Consider the following 25,060-nt stretch of genomic DNA (forward strand, 5'->3'; position numbering starts at 1 on the left):
GCCTTTGGTGAGGTCTCTATCTCTGTGTGTCTCTAAGCAAGCAGACAGGTCTGTGTGTGTTCACAGTGTATGTAGATGCATAGGTGAGCACGCTTGTTTCTGTGCACACTACAGTACATCGTGGAGGGTATGGGTTTCTCCCTGTTTCTGCATGTGTGTGCATTCTGTGTGTGTTCTCTGGCTACACGTGTCTAAACACAGGTGTGTGCATCTCTGGGTGAGAATCACCTCCATTACATAACATGCAAGTAAGTCACTTTGGTGTCGACGCCTATGACATTCCTGGCGGTACACTTGTAGAATCCTGTGTCCCTACTCGACGGGTTCTGAACTATCAGTGACCCCTGGGCGCTGAGGTAGCGATTGCCGTAGGTGCGTGCCTGTCCCGTCGCCCTCAGCTGCACCCTGTCGGGCATCTCCCAAGTGATGGTCGCCCTCGGCGTCGCTATGGCCAGGCAGGACATCTCCACGGCAACCCCGGGGCGTGTGTAAGTCACAGGGGAGGGGCCTATTGTGATGCGAGGAGGGTAGGCGATAACAATCACGGGGACCATGATTGTCGCGGCCGAGGAGGAATCGTGGTTCGTGGTCCGGCAGGAGTAGGAGCCTCGGTCGAAAACGGAGGCCTGCTGGACAGTTAGTGTTCCGTCCGCATGGACCGAGTACCGACCCGAACCGCTGCTCTCGCCCCGGGACAACACCTCGCCGCTGGGCAAGGTCCAGGACAGAGACCCCCCCTGGACATTACCAAGGACCTGGGGAGCAGAGCAGGACAAGCGAAGGGTCTCCCCGTTAATGATGCTTACCAGAGAACCTGTTTTTGAGTTCACCACCACCGGCTGTGGTCTGTGCTTCACTTGCTCCGAGACGGTGCCGCCAGAATGGAGCGATGGAACGTCTGAGCGAGGTGCATGAACGGGTATGAACGGTCTGAATGGCCTTTCTGTGACTGGCCTTTGTGGACGAGCCGTCTCACGAGCACCTTGTGGTGGGCCTCCGGAGTGACTCCAAAGTGGGATGGCTGGTAGACCTGCTGAGTTAGAAGTGTCAGATAATCCTGAACCTCTTGAGGCCGGTCTCTCTACTGCCGGGGTCCTGAGTGGTGGGGGTCTCTCTACTGCCGGTGTCCTATGTGGTGGGGGTTCGGCCTGTGTCTCAGAGACCTCCAGCTCCACGTGTATCCTTGACTCTCCTCTCTCTCCTCTCACCACACAAACCAGGGTCCCAGTGTCACTCATACGCACACCCCGTAGCTCCAAGGAGCCATTGCGGTGCACAGTGAGACGGCTGCCATAGTACGGAGCCGGCAAAATGCCGTTGCCTGGAAGGAACCAGGACAGGCGGGGCGGCGGCGAACCATGAGAAGGACATGGTAACATCACAGTTTGTCCCTTGACTGCTCGCTGTTTTACTGATGTTACTGCACTCACCACAGTGTTTGTGGAGTTACTAACAGCACTTGTGCCGCTATTGCTAGTGCTAACGCTGATCCTGCCGTTAATGTTGTTTGTTCCACTCGTGCTGCTTGTCTCTCCCGTGTTACTAGTCCTACTCAAACCAATATTACTTACTATGCTGGTTCCAGCGCCATTACTGGGCCCACTATTTATAACACCAGTATTACCAGTAGCACTATTTGGTCTTCCATTGGCTGTACTAACACTGGCACCATTACTAGCCTTCCCATTAACTTCATCTGTATTTGTCCTTCCCAGCCCACCGCTAACTGCTCCAATACCAGTTGGACTATTAGCACTGATAGCACTATTGCTATTACCATTAGGTGCAGTCAAATGGACTATTTGACCTGGTCTAATAGCTATATTGTTAGCCCCGTTCCCTCCAACACTGAATACACTGCTACCAAGTTGTGTTGTGACTCCATTGATAGGCTTGTTGACTCCAATACCGCTACTGCTGCTACTGGTACTGCTGCCATGAGCACCATTACTACCAAACCTGCCTGTGCCTCCATTGCTAAATCCATTATAAGAATCCCCATTCTGGCCTGTGTTAACATTGACAAGAGAGTTATGACTGCTTCCACTATTAGTGCTGCTACTACTAGTACTACTGCTGCCTCTCCCATGAACTCCTACAGTAAGTGTACTTCCGCTCATCCCATAGTTAGGGAGTTCCACTTGCAGGCCCACCACCCTGCTCCTCACCCCAGCCACGTTGCTTGCCCGGCAGGTATAGTTCCCGGCATCACTCCTTTGGGCCAGGCGGACTTCCAGAGTTCCTTCTGAGACCACCACCACCCGCTCAGAAAAGTAGCGGGAACCCAAGCTCCGAGGGATTACACGATTGTTTGGCGAGAACCACGTGATGGTGGGGGCGGGATTAGCCTTGGCCTTGCAGCGGACGACGGCAGTCGCTCCCTGTCGCACTTTGACAACATCATAGTCTGGCACGTCAGTGAAGGTCGGTGGAGAGTTCATCATGACCTTGACTTTGATCTTGAAGGGATTAAACATAAACAAATAAATAATGCATATCAAAATGTGTGCATGAATGAAAGAAATGTGAAATAAATGAATGCTCTCCGTGGGAATTGATTGATCTTACCTTCATGGTATCTTGCCCTCCCTGGTTCTCAGCATAACATGTATACTCCCCTTCCTCTCCCATCCCCACCGCTGGCACCAGCAACGTTCCATTGTCAAACACAGTTAGCCGCCGTGTTCGTCCTCCCCTCTCTTCCCCCTGCAACACGCTGTTCACCATGGTTCCATCTGGGAGGCTCCAACGGACAGCTGGGTCAGGTAGTCCCGATGCCAGACAATCCACCTAGAGACAGCAGGATGTGTTCACATACTGCTGTTTTAAATGTATTTTTATAACTAACTACCCATATGATGTCTACCTCTATTATTTTAAACAGCAGAGGTTAGACAAAAGTCAAAGTCAAAGTTACACTTTAGATACACTTTAATGTGTTAAACAGTAAGCAGGTCAGTGTCTCAAGGACACGTCAAACTTCAAACGTGGACTAACTTTTGTACTCGCTGACTTTTGCAGTCTCCAACCTGTGACTTTTCAATTTCATGGTGGTATGAACCATCCCAAAACTTTCCATGCCAAGGACACCCAAATACCCTAATGAGAAATGGGACGGCTTTTTAAAAACAATCTACAAAGCTTGTCAATCTGCTGCTATTTTGGAAATTTGGCCAAAATAGGGACACCTGTTTTGGCTAAAGTGCTTAAACTGCCACAAATCATCCTATGAATTGAATTTAAATTGAAGTCACATATATTTTTTTCTTTCTGTCTTTACCAACTTTACCTACGTTGTAACCGCTAGGCCATCCAGCCACCCACACAGTAAGTCATAAAAGATGCAATTGGAAATTACAAGTGTGGTTGCCGGTGGTTGCTGACGGTTGCTGACGTGACTATATTCTGCAGTAAGCTAACTATCATGTGAAGCTCCACGAATTGATCCACTCCCTACCGATTCCCACTCCCATTGATTCCCTATTGATTCCCTATACCTGACAGATGTCTGTCTGTCTGTCAATTTCCAATGGCGGCGGAAAGGTTACCCTCGAAATAAAGTTTCCCCAGGACTATAATGTGTTGCCCTGTTGGGCAACCACACTAATGAATTGTACCTGATTGATTCATGAACATTTGTAAATGAAGATCACTTAAGGGAGCCTACCTTCAGCGGCCCGCCGAATTCCACCATCTGATTGGACGGTTGCTTGGGTTCGATCCTGGCGGGCTTGGTGGCCACAGAGACCCGGAGGAGGCGGTAGTCATCGGCCACCTTGTTGCGTGCAATACACAGATAATCCCCTGCATCCTTCTCTGTTACCGTCTGAACCGAGAGGCTGCCATTGGGATGTACCTTCAGCCGTCGGTCAAAACTAGAACACACACACCACACACACACATTTAGAAAAATAATAACAATGGCATATAAACTGATATCAAAACCACTTCACTTTTCTCAAATATAAGCTACTGCATACGCACGCACGCGCGCGTGCACACACACACGCACGCACGCACGCACGCACGCACGCACGCACGCACGCACGCACGCACACACACACACACACACACACACACACACACACACAGAGAGAACAAAATTATAGAAAAATAATACCAATGGCATATAAACTTCTTGACACTTCTTGATTGACACATGTACCTGAAGTGCACGTCAACCAGCTTCCTGTGGGGTGTCCTCCAGATAACACTGGGCAGTGGGTTGCCAGATGCCGAGCAGTGAAGTTGCAGGAAGCCCCCATAGTGAACCATGGTGACAGAGGGCGAGGTAGAGGTGATCCGAGCCTTACTGAGGGCGCTGACAGGGACAGCGGGGGCTTTCGCGTGGCTTACAGTGGAGGGTGACACTCTGGTGTTATTTACAGAGACTGCCGGGGAGAGAGGAGAGGATGGAGGCAGTGGGGAGGAGTGTACCGGGGAGATGTTGCCTGTCACATTGCTTTTGGGAGATGGATTATTAGAGTAGGGTGTGCGGGGAGGAGGAGGAGAGTCAGGGGAGTTGGAGGAGGAGGGGGTAGGTATCCTGGATCGATCGAGTGGAGACGGAGGAGGGGAGAGTTTGCCGGTGTTGACAGGACGGGACGGGGATGCAGGGAGAGAGGAGCCTCCACCCGAAAGAGGTGGTTGAGGTGGAAGTGTAGATGTGGCTCTGACTGCAATTTCCTCTCCTCCTCCTCTTCCTCCTTGTCCGTCCCTCCATCCTGCCAGCTCCACCCTCACCGTCCTCTTGTCGGCTCCCACTGCATTAGTCGCCGTGCACTCGTAACTCCCAGAGTCCTTTGGTCCCAGTTTGCGAATGTGCAGTGTGCCGTTGGGCAAGACGAAGAGGTTTCCGTGGAGGAACTGGGACGTGCGCACCAGGGTCCCGTCCGGGATCCGCCAGCGCAAGGTCGGAGGTGGGGCGCCGCGGGCCGAGCAGTGGGCATAAAGGGGCATTCCCAGAGTCAAAACCAAGCGGTCCTCTCGGGGCTGGTGTATCACCGGGGGCAACGAAGACACGTGCACGCGCACAGAGGAGCTGGCCGCACCGGCCGAGTTGGAAGCGACACAGCGATACACACCCCGGTCACTGAGTAACACTGCAGAGATGTGGAGCGTTCCATTTGCATGCATGGTCATGCGGCCATGGGAGGAGTCGGCGGAGGTCTTTACAGAGCGGTCAGGAAGGACCCAGGAGAGGAGAGGAGCTGGAACACCATCTGCCTGGCAATCCAAATGCAACTCTCCGCCCTGATGGATAGTAGCTTCCCTGTAATTGGCCAGCTGCATCCGTGGGGGGCGGGACCATACCTCCAAAGTGGTGAGCATCCTGTGATGTAAAAACATAAAACATTTTACCGTAAATGGAGTGATACTGTATACATTATAATTAGAATGTCCAATATTCATCCCAGCAAGCACGGTCAGGACCTGGACCAATCAGTCACGTCTCGATTGGGGCCAGATCAAGTCAAACCATGACTAGTCAGATCTGTTCTAGAATATTACCTGATATCAACCAACATAAATCCTGCCAACGAAAACGGACGTCCTGGATTAATCAGAGAGGGTCCGATCGAGGCCAGATAAATATCATAACTAGTCAGATATGTCTCAGAATATAACCTTACATGCTCATATTTCAACTAACATTACAAACAATAACAATAATCCTGTCAAACAAAAAAGTCCATATGACGTCCTGGTAATGACATCAAGATCATCCCCATATGGGCTGTGATCTGGCCGAATTCTGAACATCAATGGAGTCACCGGAGGACGTTATATCGTCATCTTGACGTCATTTGGCTTGCAGGGCAATATTCATGGATTACCTGTCACGACCCAGAGAGCTTTGTGCGCTGCAGATATACGTTCCCCTGTCTTGCATCTGTACATTGTTGATGACAAAGGTTCCGTTTGGCAAAACCTCAAAACGCTGGGTCCTGGAGTGTACTGACATCACAGCTCCTAAGAAGAGATAGGAGAGATGAAGGAAGGAAGCAAGAGAGTGGGAGTGGGAGAAAAGAGGGGAAAGGGGGAAAAAAGGAAGAAAGAAAGGCAGAGTAATGAAGAAACAGGAAAGGAGTGGCAGGGAGGGACAGTGACACATGTGTAGTGAAGTCACCTCCAAGTGAACAAAATCTTCCATGACTTGTTTCCACCACTGTACTCTATAGAAAAGCCCATTGTTTGCATGCCAGTGTGTAATGCTGGGTGTAAGTGGGTGTTAGGTTTTTGGTCACCGTAAGATTAATGTATGTTGTTCATGCGATCATTGCAAAACTGGCGATGATTTCATTTTACATTTTATGGCTTAAAGATTTACTTTGTCCAGTTGCTTTTGGAATGATGTGTTGAATTTATTAATAATCATATTTGACCAGTACACTGTTCATGTGGAAAGCTTTTTAGTGTTTAAATCTTTTCTGAACTCTTTGAAATGAAAATAAAATGACTTCCAAGCCTGACTAATACATTCGTGAGCATTTTTGTTTGAAATGCGTGCATGTATGTGTCCCTGGCTGTGTGTACTGTACCTGTGGAGACTTTAGTCCATGTGATGGTGGGTTTAGGCTCTCCTTTAGTCTCACAGGCCAGACTGGCAGTGCTCTCCGCGGGGACAGACACTGTCCTGATATGGGGATCAGCAATCCTGGGTCTGGATCGTAAAACGGGGACCTGTGGCCAACAGATAAACATAATAGCTAAATAGAACTAGATTGAATGAGCAAAAATAAATAGCAAAATAACAATTACCAATGACAACCAAAGCACACAGTAAAATATTGTAATTAAACAAAAATAAAAAATAAATACCCCTTACTCATAAATTCCAGATATAATATTTATATGTTATGTTATTATGAAACTCTGAATAGTATAACTTTTTAAACCATATTCACCTGTGGAGCCAATGGTTTGGTCTGGGCAGGCCTTGCAGCAGAGCTCTAGGAATGGATTGATCATTGATTATCTCAAATCCCACAGGATTAAACTCTTAGAGCACCTAATGCTGTTGACTATGAGGCACATGTTTTTAATCTCCTCCTTAGATCTTTCCAGCACTACAGCAGAGCTCTGGAAAATCCATGAAATTGAAAGATTGCTATAAACATCCCCGGAGATTAAGCATGGGTCAATTTGAACAGACAGAATTGTCTATTTTCACACCCACAGTGCTGTGCAATTTCCACTGTTTTATTCTTCCCCTCTAGGTCTGTACACAGTGTTTGTCCTCCACCATGTGAGATGTCTACATGTGTTTGGTGTTTACTTGACAAGAGCTCATTTGGAGAAAAGAAATTACATGCTGAATTAACCACTTTCAACCTGCCATCCCAATTTTGGGCATGTCATTCTGGGAAAACATTTTCAACGCTTTTCATGAATTTTCAAAAATCTGAAAATAGCACAACAATGCAACATGTTATGAGCAAAAATATTTTCAGAATAAAATTGGGCTTAAGTGATTAAGTTCCACTTGCTAATTAACAATATAGAGTATACAACCTACTATACACTACAAATTAGAAGTATTGATACATTACATCTTTATCTAACCTGAATGAATGGAAGAATGAATGAATAAGCAAGGAACAAATGAAAGAACTGAATAAATTAAATATATATATATTTTTAAGTGGAACTATTCTATTCTGATTCAAACTCACCCCGGGTGAGGCAGGGAGGGACGGAGCAAGGGGAGGGCGTGGTCTGCTGTCGTGCGAATCCGGAATAGAATTGACTCCCGGGTTCTTCCAGCTGGGGGGAGGTCTGCTCTGCTCTGGTACCCCAGAAACCGGCACCCCTCTGTGGTCAACCCGCTCTAAGCTCGGCCTCTGTCTGGAGGCTTCTCTGGTAGTACTGGTAGTAGTAGGAGTAGTGGTTGTTGTAGTGACAGGAGTAGTACTGGTAGAGATACTAGGAGCAGTTATCCTGATAGTGGGACCCTTAGAAGTAATAGGGGCGGTTGGAGTCGTGGTGGTCATCAAAGGTGTAGTTGTAGTGGTAGTAGGGAGAGTAGTCAAAGTAGTAGTAGTAGTAGTAGTAGCAGCAGTAGTAGTTGTTGTTGTAGTAGGAGTAGTAGGAGTAGTAGGAGTAGTAGTAGTTGTAGTAGTAGTAGTAGGAGTAGTAGTTGGAGGAGGAGGAGGAAGTGTAGTTGTGGCACTAGTCGTAGAGGGAAGAGCTGGAGTGTTTGTGGTTGTAGACATAGTGGCATATGTCGTTCTTTTGCTAGTGCTTGAAGTTGGATGTCTTGCAGTAGTAGTGGTGGTTATAGTGTCAATGATAATGATGGGATTTGTGGTTTTTCTAGTTGTCGTTGTAGGGGAAGCAGTACTAGTGGTGGTGGTAATAGTAGTGGCGATTGGATTTTTACGTTTACTTGTTGGGGAAACAGTAGTGATTCTAGCAGTACTAGTTGCTTGGATACTCGTAACTGGAATAGGGGTGACTGATGGAGTTGTAGTGATTTCTACAGTGGTGGTAGCTGTGCTGGGTACTGTGGACAAATCTGAGGAGGAGGGAGAGAGGGACGAAGACACATCTGATTCTCCTAACAAATTCCACTCCATCTCCTTGGCGTGTTTGCTCGGGGGTCCATCAGTGTGTTTGCTTGGGGGAGTCCCTATCATCGTGGTATGAGCTCGAGGGGGGGTGAGTGTCGCCACTGTTCCAGGTGCTACGCTGTCCGGCATGTTGACCGAGTTAGTCAACGTGTCTTGTCTATGTGTCATTGGGGGAGAGGTGGTCTGCGCAGGTGAAGAGGAAGAATAGAGCACAGGGGGAGTAGATGGGGAAAGAGATGGGAAGGGGCTTTCTGTAGGGGATAGAGGGAGAGAGTCTGAAATGGCAGGAGGTGGAGAATTAAATTCCAGCTCATCTGGAGCCGCACTGGACATCTTAATTTTATCCTTCTTCGCTAACGCCATGGTTGAAGAACTGGATGTTGGAGCCAGAGACGGAGTAGCCACGGTGGTGTCAGCGGCCACAGAGTGTGACTGCGGTGTCGTGAGGACTGGCAGAGGTCGGGGTCGAGGAGTCAAAGGTCGCCCCCTGGGACGGTTGATCCGTCTTCTCTGCCCGATCCGCCTGCGAGCATTCCAGGGACTCTGGGGCCGTGAGTTGGGGACCGAGTTAGGCAGACGTCCCTGCCGTGGGTTCTGAGGCCTGGGTTCAATGGGATTAGGGATCGATTCCCTCTCCTGCTCTTCAACTGGTTCAGGGACAATTTCATTGGTTCTGGATGTCACTGGGTCTATCTGTAACTCTGTTTGTGAGTCTTTCTCAGCCTCATTCTCTCTCACTCTTTCTGTCTGTGTTTCTGTTGACCTCCCCACCTGTAGGTCTGACTCCTGCTCTCTCTCAGTGTCCACATTTCTCTCTGTCTCTGTCCCTGTGTCTGTTTGGGTGTTTATTTTTGTCTGTCTGTGTGTCGGCACCTCTGTGTGAACAGGGTGCAGGCCTTCCTCTTGTAGACTGGCATCATCAATAGATGACCCTTCAGCTTCCTTTTCCTCACCTCTCTCTCCCTCCCCTCTTACTCTGTCTCGACTACTCTCATCCTCATCCCTTCCTCTGTCCGTAGGCTCTTCCACACTGTTTGACTGGCTGGTGCTGTTAAGTGCGGTCCTGTCCCGTATCTTGGTCAATAAGTCAGCCCATTTCTGTGGGTCTATCTTCTGTTTAGTTGAACTAACTCTGCGTCTGTTATCTAAGTGGTTCCTTCTCGGTTCAACAGAGGAAGGCCCTCCACTTCCCCTCCTCGGGACACCCGCTCTCACAGGTACCCGTCTCCGAGGGTGTCCAGCTGGATAACGTCGGTTTAGGGACGGCTGGTGTGGTCTTGTACGCCTCCTGCCGGCTGAAGGATTTCTCTCCTCTTCCTCCTCATCTCCTGAGCCTTCCTCTACCATATTACTCTGTAGCAACGGGGCTCGTATCCGAGTTGACCGACCGGCAGCCGACTGTGGCCCCCTTGGTAATGATGTCAAGAGTGGCCGGGATGGTCGGGGGTTTAAGTTCAGCTGTGTAGAAAGAGAGTCGGCACCGTACTGGTTCACCGCCGTGCAGCGGTATTGGCCAGCGTCATTCATGGAAGAGCGTGGCAGGGACAGGCTCCCATTTGATTGGATGGTGAGCCCGTTAGACCTGCCTGAGCCCTGCCTTACAATACTCCCATCTGGCAACACCCAACTAATATCAGGCATAGGCGAACCAGATGCCACGCAGGGCAGTGTCATGGCCTCACCAACCATCCCTGTTAAAGAAGGGCCCACTTGCTCCCCTGGAATCGCTACAGAGGACTGTTCCACTGCGAGACGCACTTGCAGAACGTCCACATCTCTCCCTGCCCGGGCCACGCAATAGTACATCCCAGAATCAGAAAGTTCAGTTTTCTGTATTAGTAAACCAGACACTGAAGCGTGGGCCCTGCCATCTGGGCTGCTGGAGGGGGAGAAGAGTTGCGTTCCATCTGGGAGATTCCACTCTATGACGGTAGGTTTGCCGGAGCTAAGAATAGGGCAGGTCAGTTCTACCCTACTGCCTGCTACTGCTGCTAGTGCTGTGACGCTGTGATTAGTAGGGATCAGCACCCATGGACGCAGAGCTTGGGAAGATGACGAGGACGGAACAGGGTCGGGACGAGCTGATGCTCTTGTGGTCAATATGAGCTGAAGCCTGTTCCCACTGGACTGCGCTCTGTTGAGTTGAATGCTAATAGACGGCTGCAGCAACCACTGGGGCTTGGCTTTAATTGAAGCCCGGACTCCAGTATGGTAGTAGCCTTCTCTCTCCCCTGCCTGCCTGTAACGGTAGGACAAGTCTGGGGCTTTACTCAGCATTATCTCTCTCTCCAGGCGAACTGCCGTCTCGCTATAGTAAGCCAGAATCCTCCAAAGTGTCTCGTAACTCCCTCTCTCCACGGGACACTCCAGGGACAGGGAGAGTGAGAGGGACAGCGGAGCAGAGGATGAGAGGGAGAGATCGGGGAGGGGTGTGATGTCCGGAGTGTTGGCAGAGTGAGTGACGTCGCAGCTCAGATCAACGTTGTTCCCCTGTTGGTCGGACAGACCCAGAGAGGCGGTGCCCAAAGGCTCTATGAAAGATTCAATGGGCTGGATGCTGCCATGGTCCACCTCGGAAGGCGGATCTCTTCCAGCGGAGGAGATGACAGGCGCGGCACAGGAGAGGTCAGTCTGCTGGAGCAAGCCCCGGCCTCGGAGGGGATCGGGCGATTCACAGACTGGACATTGGGGACCTTTGGGACATTTCATCAAGCCTAAGACAGTGAGAGAGAGACAGAGAGCGACAGAGAGAAAGTTCACTAAACATCACTTCATAGCAATTATAACCTACATTTCAGCTGTCATGCTCAAGCAGTCAAACTGATTCTACTTCCCATGTACAGTAAATTACACATAGTTGCAGTTTTTATACAAATGTAGGGATGCAACTATTCATCATTTGTCTACAGTTATTCTATTGATTACTTTCTTGATTCATTAAATGTTTATATATATAAAAGCAACTAAATCGATTAACCTGATTGACCACTTAGCCCTATCTTATACTTCGACATACTGTAAAGCAGCGCAATAATAGCAGAAATAGCTGATCTACAATCAATTCATTCGTATAATAAATCCAATTGATTAGTTTGATTAACTGTTGCATTCCTATACAAATGGTTGCCTTATCTAAGTTGAAGTTTATTGCCATTCTTCTTTCATTTTCTCATCTCCACAGGTTATGCAAAGAGCAAGAATGAAATATCGTACCCTATGGGGCCATAGTGCAACACATAAAAGAAAGCAGCTCACAAATCAAGCCGTGCACAATCACGTCATTGTTGCGCAACATATATAAGCCTACATTTCAGCTATCTGCACACAGCGGACGCGATCATCACAGATTAGTCACACAGCTGAATCTGGCACGTCAACCAAACAAATGTCAAGGTTCACCCAGCTTTCACGTCTCTATCAATGACCGGGTGAGACGGAGAGAGCGGCTGACAGAGGTGGAGAGGAGGATAGCATCTGGGGAGATTTTTATCAAGGTTATAATTATATAAAAAACAGATGCGTTGCATCCCAACTCCAAGACATTAGGGTGCAGTATTGTGAGGACAATTGGACCTGATCGTCTGTTGCAAATAATAATGCGATCTTGCTTGAAGCATGCAGAGCCATGTTAAGCCAAATTAGATTGATGCATCAAGAGGCCACCCACAGAATAACCTGGGAAAGATTTTTTCTATAAATGACTGTGAAGATAAAATGCCAACTCCCTGATTGTTTCTTTCTTTTGAACGATATTTTTAAACATTCTCGCCTATAATGACGTACCCAAAATAGGGATGCCAGTGCTTAAGTGATTACTGTAACAGACTGTTCCTCTATTTCCATCCTGAATCTTTTTCATGTCTGTGACAGTCTCTCTAACTATAGTTTTATCTTTGACCATTGTGTGTCCACAGCTGCTTTAAAGCAAACACTCACAGCAGTGGGAGGGACATAATATGGCCAAAGATATGAGACGATTAAAAAGGTCTGAAAATAGCTGAATGCAAAGGCAAACAGACTCACCTGGGTGAGCAAGAGCCCAGCCAGAAAACCAGTTCATCCTGCAGTCACAGCTCCATGGGTTAGCCTGCAGTACCAGGGTCTCCAGCAGGGGCGCCGTCTCCAAGGTCTCTCTGGGCAGAGTGGTTATGCTGTTGTTGGATAGATCCAGGTGCCTGGGGAGTAAAACAATAGAGGAAGTGTCAAGTGAAAGTGGAGTAGAAAGGGACAGGGGAGGGAAGCAAGCCCCCAGAACCCAGGGCTAGATTTGAAGCAACCCCGATGGTGGCCAAAGTTGGAACTGCAGCCTAAACGCGCATTTTGGTCCCGCCCCCTCCACTCCTTCCTGTGAGCGGAGAGCAGCGTGACGTCATTTGTGGTCTCGAATAGTGGCCAATTTCCCCCAGAATGCACCTGGATTAGCTACATGCTAGCACGTAGCCGTTGCTTCAAAACGCCACTGAGCACTTGCATTGAAATGATAGTGGGGGCGGGGCTCGTCCGCTCTCTATTTTATATATACTCTATGGAGGGAAGAGAGAAATATAGCAGGGAAGATGTGAAAGGATATCAGGAAGGGTCCCTTTACTCCATACAATTTGTTTTAAATGATTATTAATTCAAAACATTTTCAATGAACAAATGAACAAAAATCTTTCATGAATTAAAAACTAAATTCAAAAGTTTTTTTCTTTTATTTCATGAAGAAAATCATGAAAGAAAAACCGAAGATATTCCATAAATGAAAACACAAAAGTTTAAGAAGTAGTGAAAATAGACAATCTATAATTTTGCCTGAATGTTATCAGGCAAACATCTAATTTCTCTTTTGGGTCACAAGCTAAAAGGTTTGGGAACCTCTGGTCAACATATTTTTTTATATTTTCATCATTATAATCATCATCATTGTCCATCCATTCTCATATTTTTTGTATATCCTGTATATTTATATATCAATACAGATTAGTCAAGTACATTTAGAGCACGGGGAAGGGCACAGGGACTGCTGACGGTGCAGCCGACACGAGAGGTTGGGATGTTTACCATTATCTCCAACCACTGATGGAACCTCACCTGCTTGCCACCCCATTAGGCTAGAATGGAATGATGCAACAGATATAGAACTAGAAGCAGTGCTCTTCCGAGCACAGGTCTCCACCAGGCCACACAAATCGGCCTGTTATAGCGCCACCATGAGGCTGATTTAAAAAATGTGGGGCAGAGGTTCTGAATTAGCATCCAGGGAGTGTGTGTGCTCAGTTTGGCAGCGATCGGGCCAACGGCGCCGGAGATTAGCTGGTAACAACCAGGCCACACAAATCGGCCTGTTATAGCGCCACCATGAGGCTGATTTGAAAAATGTGGGGCAGAGGTTCTAGATTGGCATCCAGGGAGTGTGTGTGCTCAGTTTGGCAGCGATCGGGCCAACGGTGACTGAGATTAGCTGCTCACAAACTGCGAGGACGCACGGACGCACGCACGGACGCACGCACGGACGCACGGACGGACGGACGGACGGAGGGGAAAACATACTCTCCCTCAGCCTTCGGCTGGTGGAGACAATGATACAGTATACTTGCCACAGAGATGTCAAATGCTCACGGGACTGAAACGAACAGAATTCGGGCCATTTATCATTTTTGCACCACGAATAACGGGCGGGCCACCGGCGCTCCTCTGCGGGAAAGGCGGTTTTACCGTTCCATTTAGAGCTCACCTGAGCGTGGAGTAGAAGTAGGTGTTGAGCAGCGACAGCGTGCACAGGCCGCGCGGGTGCAGCTGGTGGAGGCGGTTGCCCTGCAGGCGGAGCAGCCGCAGGCTGGGCGTCTGCAGCAGCGCCTGCGGGTGGAGGTACTGCAGGTGGTTGTGGTCCAGGTGCAGCCGCAGCAGCGACGTCAGGCCCGAGAAGGCCTGCGAGGAGGAGATCTCCCTCAGCTTGTTGTAGCTCAGCTTCAGTATCTGATGGATGGGAGGGATGTGTTGGGAGGGGGGGGTGAAAGGTTAGAACAGCAATCAGAAGGAGATGTTCTCAAAAACTGACTTCTATCCTCCGTGATAACATGGAAGGGTATGAATGGCACCCAGTCTTGGATGCAGTGGATCCCTTTACTGTTGATGTTTAATGAAATGTCTGTATGTTGTGGTACTTGCTGTTGTTTTTGTGTACTTCTTTGTAATGTTAAAGCAGCTATGCTGCCAAAAATGTGGTGGTTCGACACACATTGTACACACATTGTAAGCAAACAGAACCTCAATAAACAAATATTTGAAAAAAATAAAAAAAGAAGGAGCTGTTCTCCAATCTGGACTGACGTGACGGGGAATGAAGATAAAAATGAACAACAAATGAAAAGCGTTTTGTTCTGTATGAAGCTCTGCTTTGGGGCACAGAGACAGAAACAGAGAGAGAGAGAGAGAGAATTCCATTGAGAACTGCTGCTTTCAGCTTGTTATAGCTATAGCTGAGTTTCAAACACTAAACAATTACACACATGCTGAGCTTCAAATGTTGAGGGGAGAGAGACAAAATAAGTGAGTGAGTGACCGTGCGTGCGTGCGTGTGTGTGTGTGCGTGCATGCATGCGTGCGTGTGTGCGTGCATGTGTGGACCAGGGAGAGGTTAAGTGTCTGCATGAAGAGATGACGTCCTCCATTTAACCGCAACTGATTGAAAAACGCCTCCTACATATTTGACACAATTGAAGTGAAAACAGCCACAAGCGCCCGCCACCAGAACCCTGCAGCATATGCGGTATCTCCATCACCATGCTGTGAATGAATCAGGTCAAGCCGGAGAACCCAAATGGAGATGCTGCTGTAACACATAAAGGTTATCACTCTGGTAACCAAATAGGAAATGCAAAATAATGTCTCAGATCAAAGCTGTTCCCCTGTTGGTCAGACAGAGAGAGGCGGTGCCTAAAAGGTTCTATCAAGGATTCAAAGGGCTCTGCGACACGTTGTGAGTTTGGAGCTCAGCTATTTCCGACGCCGAACACAGATCCTGCGACCTCGGACTCGTTACTGCGATTCTTGTGATGTGTGCGAGTCCACCATAGGTTACTGTGAATATTGTGACGTGTGGTGATGAGCCCACCAGACCCGTTAAAAGCTACTCTTGTCATTTGTGGCAAGCCCTCCAGAAGTTGAGGGAGATGCATACACCTTCTCTCTCTGCATGATTTATGACATATTTTACTCCCCAGAGAGACTACTTAGCTGGAGAAGTCGCTGTGGCTGCTGACAGATATCGCACATGGGGCTAAGTCAACACACGGAAATATGGGTCCTATTATCACAACAAAATATATCAGCGTCTGCCTCGGAGGCGATAGGGGAACAATAACTGCCAGGAGTCATACAGTATGTTCTCTCCGACTCCTGCCCTGAGGTTACTGGCTGAAAACGGTGCCTTCGCTCTCAGCAACATGGAGAAAATAATAGCATGCACATAAATTATGCATTAGTTCTGTACACTGAAAGAACAGAATATTAGACCGATTATTTATTCAGTTATTCGGTTATTTATTGATATCTAAGGTCAAATGGATTAGTGAATTGGTTTAAATTAAATGTATCCCAGATGTGTGCGCCCACTGAACATAAGTCTATAATAATATAACCCCTGATACAGGTGCATGCATCAAAGTGGCAACATGTGGTAACATTCACCTAACATTTTGAAGTATTTGGTTCTGTACAATATAGTGTAAACACAACATTACTCAAGCTGTTAGAACTGCTATTTGTTCTTTGTCAAGGCACTGAATAAATATGTCATGTCTTCACATCGCACATAATCCTGCGAGCGAGCCATGCATACTCTGCATATGTTCACGTTTAGGAGTTGAGTTTGCTCCAGTAAAGCACACTTGAAAGAGAGCAGAAGAAACCCATAATGTTATATTCACAATGTTCCCATCGTCTTCTGTGCCTGGAGGCAATGGAGGGCGATGAAAGGAATATCGGAGGAGTCTTGTCCCTAATTTGACTTCTTCAGTCTCCATCTTCTATGACCTGCTAAAAACCGGTATCCTCAGAGTCAAATTCGTAGTAACCGGTGGGGTGAGAAACGAATCAGCCCAAATAAAAAATGCATGACCCCATTAACATTCATCATGCATTTTGGACGTTTTGCTAAGATGTGAGCGTTTCACAGGGACACAGAACATTAATGAGATACAGCCTGGCTACCAGTCAGTTACAAAATCTCTACATTTATTCCCTGTAAAAGCTATCCCTGGATCATCACCTTTACCGATGTTGGTTCACTCTGCTGCCTGCACATAACCACAATCAGGCACGTGCACACATCTCCAGACCATGAATTCTGTTTTACTATGGTGAAAGAAACGCAAATGCCCTCATTCCATGCCATACCTGAAGGCGGCATTCAAGTGCCTTATCTAAACTCTCCTGAAATCCATGCCGTGCGTTGTGAGCTTGGAGGTCTGCTATTTTCGATATTTTCACCAAAAGGCCCTTTTAGATATTTCAGCCCCTGCCTCTCTAACATTCTCTGCACGTCCCTCCACAATGGCATGGGTTTGATTCCTGCAAATCATTCCTCTGCCCTCCTCACAGAGACAGAAATGTCCCTCTTCACTGTTCACACACAAATCTCACCCTGTAAACCTGTGATGTGATGTGATGTGATGTGACAAACACAATTCTGATTCTGATCAAAGCCCAGGCACACGACATCTCCAGAAAAGATCTGGTTTTCGGGTTTACCTGTAGTGATTTCATGTCTCGAAATGCCCCATCTGGAATCTGGTGAATGTCGTTGCCATGGAGCATGAGAAGTTCTGCCCTCTTCAGGCCAGCCAATGAGTTGTCAGGGATCCTGCTGATGCTGTTGAACCTACCAGAGCAGAGAAACCACATCATCATCAACCAAGGACATCATCAACCAATGACGCATGGAAATATGAAAATATTACCACAACCAGTGCAACCATGACCAATATAAGCTCTAATTTGATAGGGTCTATCTATGCTGTGTACACTCTTTGTGAGCATGTGTGTGCGTGCACACACTCGTGTCTGTGTGTAGCGGCTTTTTGCATCTTTGCGTGTATATCTGAGTATGCATGAGTGTGCGCATGTAGGTGTGGGCAATATGGTGATAAATTAAATATCGTTGAGACGAAACAATGTCTCAATGATATGCCTTTTCAGAGATATCGTATATATCGTGATACAATGAGGGTTCATTATACAAAATCCTGTTGAATTGTTAATACAGAGATTCATTGCAGAATTCATTTGAACCTGCATTTTGGTCTAAATCAGTAGTTCTCAAACTTTAAAATGTCAAGGTCTCCCCTTAACTCTTAACTCTCCCCTTAACTCTGACAAATGAAACCAAATGGACCCGTAAGGGTCCATTTGGTTTAATTTGGTTTCATTTGTATACTGTCAGAATTACATACTTGTAAGGATCAATTTAGACCTCCTAAAATGAACCCAGAGAGTCCCTGAACCCACATTGAGGTCCACTGGCCTAAATGTTCTGTTACTCCTTTTTCTTTTAGTTGTTGTTACCTTGTACTGTTAAGTAACTTGAAAATGAACCATAAAAACCAACATGAAAAAGGATAGTGATAAGATCGTGTATCATGATACAGCTTCGAAAAATATTGTGATATTGTATTTTTCCATATCCCACTCCACCCCTATGCGCATGTGTCCTTACCCTAGATTAATGCGTAGGGTTTGTGTGGGCAGGCCAGGAGGTATGGAGAGCAGAGAACGGAAGGTACAGTGGACCTCGCTGGCCTGGTAGCAGTTACAGGATCTGGGACAGGCCCGGCCCCCCGGGACTAGGAGAACCAGCACCACTACTGTCAGTGCTGTCACGATGGGCACACTCACTCTCTGACACATCATCTTCACTTCAGAAGATTAGTGGAGTCAACGGGGTAATCACTGTGAACGAGAAAAAAGTTCATAACCAATTAACAGAGAATTTGGTTGCAAGCAGCGCCACAGACACAGTCCCCAGCTGACAGAATCTTAACTCAATTAGCAGGGTTAATGAGCTCCCGTGTTTACTACTGAACCACCACAAATACTCCTATCTATTTATAGATACAGTATTTAACCTAAATGATCTCGCTCTCTTTCCAAACAGAAAAGACAAGAGAGATTCCATGTTTGTTTTTCCTTGAAAGGCAAATGATATGGTCCATTATCCTGACCCATGAAATGTAAACAAAATTAATTGTAGGATTTCTGAAGACATTATATGGATATTGTGATATGAGACTAGATATTGTATAGGATTTTGTATATCGCAATATCATGAAATGGCATAATGTTTGACTTTGACAATCAAATCATTTTAATACGTTACATACAGTATTTATTATTTGGTCTCAAATATTGTGATATTTGATTTGGTCCATATCACCCAGCCCTATATTAGACATGATTGTCTAATGTACTAGGATATGCAAACAGCATAGGGAACATGCAGGAACACCAACAACAATCCATGAAGGATGAACATAAGGCAAATACAAGTCATCAGACATCTGCACAGATTGTGCATGCATGTACAACCAAATACACTCACACATACACACCTGTGCTTACATTCTGAGGACACACAGCATTGTTGGGGAGCGCGCGCGCGCACACACACACACACACACACACACACACACACACACACACACACTCAGAGGGAAGGAGAGAGGTCTATCTAATTGTTCCTTCCTCAGGCAGAACAACTGAAGCATGCATTTAAAACTGAATCATATTAAACCCAATCTGTTTAATTAGTGATTTAAGGTCAACAACAACGATGTTTTTTTTTTAAAGCTCGAACCACAACAACACGTGAATTCAATGAAAACTTAGGAGAACATCAGCTAATCTTCATGAGACGCAAAATCATAAGATCAAACTGTGCCAGCCAGCTAGTCTGTTTAATTGATGACAGATTTAACAACTAAAGAAATACATCACACACATTAGTACGAGTCTTACAACATAAGATAAGACCGTCAATTCCTTTACTCGTTCATTGATGATTATTCGACAGACAACTGTGTTGAATATCTCTCACGCACGCACGCACGCACGCAGGCACGCCGCGCGCTATTTTAGTTTTTGAATGGACGCGCGCAAAGAAGCACGTACGCCCCTGACGCGCGACTCAATTAACCAATTGTAACATTCAAACACTGGAGCTGTGAATAGATAGCGACAAGAAACTATTTTCAGTTGAAAAGTGGACAATATGCACAGTAGGAAGCAGCGTTGCAGATGAATAGATGACTGCATTGAAAATAATAGATCCTATATGTTCCTACCTTGAAATCCTTTTGATCTGGAAAAGGGAATTACTTTTCCGGATTATTCATTCTCCCCTCCGTCAAACGCTAATTTAAATCCAAACAGACTGGCAATTACATAATTGAGCAGTTATTTCACCCGTTAAGATGCCAGTTTCAGAGGAGAAAAAAAAGTTTCCAAGAAAGTTTTATAATTTAAGATCACAAAAAGTGTGGACAGAAACTTGAAAGAGGGGGGAAAAAAACACGCTGCTTTATGTTATAACCACGAATCAAACAAAACTATTTTCGGAAAGTCCAAACGAATTCACAACATCAGTATTCCAGAGAAGGAAACAATCCAACAGGTCTGTTTGCTCGGCTCCTCCAGTCCTGAAGTGCAAAAAGTAGCGCACTGGTCGCGGCAGGCGGACTATTTGGAGAGTCGTCTGGCGCAGCGTGAGTGTGTGTTTGAGTGAGAGCAAGTGAGTGTGTGTGTGTGTGCGGCGAGAGTGTGTATTTGACTTTAGGGGGACTGGACTGAAGTGAACTTTTGAGAGTGACGCTCAAAGCAAAGCAGCGAGCAAGGGGTCTGTCCAAGGCAAGGAGGGGCTTTTTAGTCTAGAAAACGAAAGGTGAAACAAACGCCCAGAAAGATGGTTATAGCCATAAAGTGAGAGCAACCAACCGTGGTCGGAATTTCTTGTTACAATTTGCAGTGTTCCAATAAAAATATCACTAAACTTGTTTGACATTTACTTTATGGTTTAAAGGGCATGTGTGTATTCCAATTCAATTTTCAATTCAAAGGAGCTTTATTGGCATGAGAAAACATAAGTTTGGATTGCCAAAGCGAGTGTCAAACAAATATAAAAACAGTTTAAAATGGAAAACATATAGTTCGAGGGGGTAGGCCTATACATTTAAACAGAGCTATGTCACATAGTGTCATTTTATACTATACACAATAAAGCTTTTGGAACAAATGGCAGCATTGTTTTTTCTCAATACAAAATAGTATAAGGAAAAAAATAAATAAAATGCATTTAAAGGTATAGCAGCTCTGTTTCATACTGTATATGCGCAGTAGGTCTAGATGTCAACCCATGGTTTGTAGTCCTTAGGGTGGTTGTATTCCAGTCTTCCATGCCTATTTATGAATAGGCAATAATAGGCCATTGATGTCATTTGCCTGTGGTGGTGAGCATGGTATCTTGGGAGCAGGGTAGAGAGGTTAGTGGGGCTCGAGATCCCCTCGGCTGCATATCACTCTCTCATATGTCATATCCCTTACTCATTCCTCACTAAGAAGGACAGTTTTGCTCAAGGGTAAAGTGAGCATGGACAAAGTAGGTGCAGTGAAATTCCATTCCAACCTCCTTTCCCCTGTAATCTGGGTTAGAGCAGGATCTAAACCAAGGAGTGTCCTCTTGTCTTGGTACTTTAGGGTGGTCTCACTGACCCCCTTAATGATGACTGACACCTCCTGCAGGAGTGAAAGACCAAAAAGAGGAGAGAACAGAAATAGACTGATGTTCCTCAGCTGTTGTCTCCTGTAATCACAGACAGTAGACCCGCCCCTCCCTCAAAACCTGCTGTGCATTTCTGACAGAGAGAGAGAGAGAGAGAGAGAGAGAGAGAGAGAGAGAGAGAGAGAGAGAGAGAGAGAGAGAGAAAGAGAGAGAGAGAGAAAGAAGGGGTATGTGCATGGAGTCTATTCCTGATAGGCCACATTATTTTAGGGCAAATTGTGGTCCAGTGACCAGTGACTGACAACACATTATCTAGTTATTGTTAGGGACATATTTTGTGACCCATTTTAATAATATGGCTCTGGTTATGCATGTATCTCGTATGGTTAGTGTATAAGCGATGGAATGAATGTACAGTAAGTCAGAGCAAAGTCCACAAACATTTGCGTGTGTGTGTGTGTGTGTGTGTGTGTGTGTGTGTGTGTGTGTGTGTGTGTGTGTGTGTGTGTGTGTGTGTGTGTGTGTGTGTGTGTGTGTTTGTGCGTGCGTGCGTGCAGTACGAGGATGCCATGTTTTCTCTTTGTCCTTTGACATCTCTATAGATATGTCTGCCGGCCTTTCTTTCTCCCAGCTTCTGTTCCTCCTATTTACAGTCAGTGGTCCCGACCCCGTCTCTCTCCATCTCTGTAGGAGAGACTGGCCTATGTCTCCTCTGTGTTCTCACGCTCCATCCATCCTCTGCAGCTCGGAGGTGGCTGCAGAAAGCATTAGGCCCAATCCCAACCCTCTCTATTACACTACAACACACACCCTTCATCGTATTGGAATGTTCTGCAGTCTATTGGCTGGATAACCCGCCGTCTGACTGGATAAACTGACTGGTTGACCAACTGACTTAAGGAAGGAAGGACGGACGAACTACATTACAGTGTGAGTGTGATTGTAGTAGTACATACAGACAGTGCATACAAGGGATCGCTTGTATACTAGGGCATCTCTCTTTCTCTCTCTCTCTCTCTCTCTCTCTCTCTCTCTCTCTCTCTCGCATGCACGCACATATGCACGTACGCGTACACACACACGCACGCACGCATGCACGTCGCACGCACACACACACACACACACACACACACACACACACACACACACACACACACACACACACACACACACACACACACCACTTTCGCTCTCTTTTTACTCTGGGCAACTATTGACCAGATAAGTCAAGTTTTGAAGAGAAAAACAACCCAGAGGACTGACAAGGACTGAACACGTGATGACGACGATGATGATGATACTTTATTGAGAGATCAACTCAGAATCTTTTCTTGCACCATTTTTAACATCTTCTCAGACCAAAAATGTAAGACAAGAAAAATAACATCCAAACAATTACAGAAGATAATATTAAAGGTCCTTCAAACATACAGTACATGATCTGGGATTAAGGGCCATATTTGATTTAGGATTTACTGGTGCATAAAAGAGAACTTCAGTCTAACCCTGTTAAATAGTAACAATTGCACGGTAACAATTTGTATTCACTGTCCAGGACATGGTTGGGGTCAGAGACAATATGGATGGACAGCCCTAATAATATTGTTGATTTTCAGCTAACCCCTACAATCAACATATGAGGAAACTATGAATCGACATACCATAATATATTAGAGATCATATTACAATAATCAGTCCTTTTTGTTGTTCCCCAGCTTTGAGATGATTTAAAAAAAGAAACACATTATTGATAGTAAAAGTAATGGTGGGCTGGGCTCACTTTACAAAGTACAAACAGTTCAAATCTTTGTTCTCAACCAAGAGTTCCTCCAAGAACTCTGCAGTGTTCTGGTATTGGTATACAGTATGCTAAATGTGAACTCATAGCTTGTCATGGAAATGTTAGGCTTCATGTCTCCTCGCAAGTTCAAAGACAAAAATGAAATCCAGATCCAGATTCAGATTCATTCTTTATTGTCCTCCACAGAGGAAAATGTGTTTTCACGGTCTGTACACAATTAAAAACTCAAAACAGGTAACACTCAAAAGCAGGGTATAGACAAGACAAGATCACAACATCACAACAAATAAAAACCTTTTACAGTGAGCCCTGGCTATTTAAAGCAGTGATTGCCATGGGCACAAAACTCCTCCAAACACGAAAACAAACAAAGTCCACCGAAAAAAAAACAACCAAAAAAATCAATAATGATACACAGTTCCCCTAGCAAAGAGCCTCTCTCTCTCTCTCTCTCTCTCTCTCTCTCTCTCTCTCTCTCTCTCTCTCTCTCTCTCTCTCTCAAGGTCACTCCTAAAAGTGAAAACAGGGATCGAAGAGGGCAAAGCATTAAATGCTATCCTTAGAAGAACCGAGACCCTTGGTTTGGTTCCATGTGACCTCAGGGCTCAGTGCTAGTAAACTGCTTGCCTAACGGCAGAGTACAGGGCAACCAGCACAGACCTAGAGTGAACAGAATCAATATTTCTGTTCAGATCAGCATTCTATGTCGGGCCATTTAGCTACTCCCACTCAACACGCCCGCCATAAAATGAATATCATAAAAGACACGTGGCATTGCTTTAATGCACAGGACTCGACGCGAAGAAAGAAACGATTACTTCACATTATACTGTGTGGGCGACGTAAAATACATTATTGGCTGTACTTTCCAGCGGCAGCTAGTGTCGCTTATGGGTCTCATGCAACGCCCACACATGACACAATGCGCGATAACATTATGGCCACCATCATGGGTGTTTAGTATGTGATTTGCCCTCATCCACCAGGAAGTACACTTTCTATCCATTACAGCTCTACAGGGTCAGGCTACAAGCTGGCTCCAGGCAGTTACAGTGAACAACATTTAGATTTTATAGCTTCCCCATTAGCTGACTCTGCAATGGAAGCCAGAGTCATATATCCAGAGGGAAAAAAAGAAAAGACCTGCAAATGTAATCAGCAAGTCACCTTATAGTGACCAATGTCTCCTGACAGAATTGTTCAGTAAGCTAATATTGCCTGGCAATAATTCCAGTCAGGAAAGTACATTTTAGTACTAGTTCTAGTCAGCAACAGAATTTATTATTGTGATGTACAAATCGAGGCTACACAGTAATGCCAAAAAGTGTACAAATGGAATTCATTTAATTCATCTGAGTTGAATTATCACCAATGATTTTACTGTGTAGAGAGGCTTTGTAGAAGTTCCAAAGTCTTAGCTCTTGTATTGTGGCTTTGATGACAGCTAACCTTTTGGGGGATCTGACTGGGAGGTTGGGGTACACTGCTCTGTGCTGGGGGGGCTAAGTGGGGGCACAAGTGCTATGGCCTGTGGTCTATTATTGATCCAACATTTCCAAGACACTGCATGGGGTCAAGGCTGGGCTGGCCAGCAGAGAGGCTGGCGCTTGGCAGCCGAGTAGGGGGCTGGGCCTTGTGGTCATGGCCTAGGGGGCATGCACACGCGCTGAGGGCTGGATAGTGAGAGGAGGAAAAAATCGGTTTCCCCAAAAAAACTTTTTAAACAGCATATTGACTCGATTATTTTCTTAAACCTTTGTCTCTGCCCAGATAGAGTCGGCTGGCAGTGAGAGGCGCTACAGTATGTGGTCAATAACATCACATTGGGTCTGAAATAGAAGGGAAAGTTAATTTTTAAAGAACCATATGCCAGTCTAATTTGCTCCATCTTCATAATGTACAAAATTGTAAGCAGTGATTTATCTTTTTTTT

At 46.1% G+C, this 25,060-nt stretch overlaps 1 protein-coding gene across 1 annotated transcript; it reads right to left on the minus strand.

Annotated features, from left to right (window-relative positions):
* Positions 1–233: 233 nt before the first annotated feature.
* Positions 234–18,464, minus strand: LOC308307493 (matrix-remodeling-associated protein 5-like; the record flags this gene model as incomplete). The annotated part of the gene is made up of 13 exons (XM_080752759.1): positions 234–1,726; positions 2,111–2,459; positions 2,569–2,790; positions 3,668–3,875; positions 4,166–5,332; positions 5,838–5,973; positions 6,543–6,684; positions 7,677–7,955; positions 8,508–11,287; positions 12,597–12,748; positions 14,290–14,531; positions 17,307–17,436; positions 18,271–18,464. The coding sequence occupies 13 exons, from the start codon at positions 18,462–18,464 to the stop codon at positions 234–236; spliced, it is 7,494 nt and encodes a 2,497-aa protein (XP_080608885.1).
* Between the last annotated feature and the right edge of the window lie 6,596 nt (positions 18,465–25,060).

The sequence above is a fragment of the Nannobrachium achirus genome (genome assembly GCF_963921795.1).
Source record: "Nannobrachium achirus genome assembly, chromosome: 22".
Classification (NCBI taxonomy): domain Eukaryota; kingdom Metazoa; phylum Chordata; class Actinopteri; order Myctophiformes; family Myctophidae; genus Nannobrachium; species Nannobrachium achirus.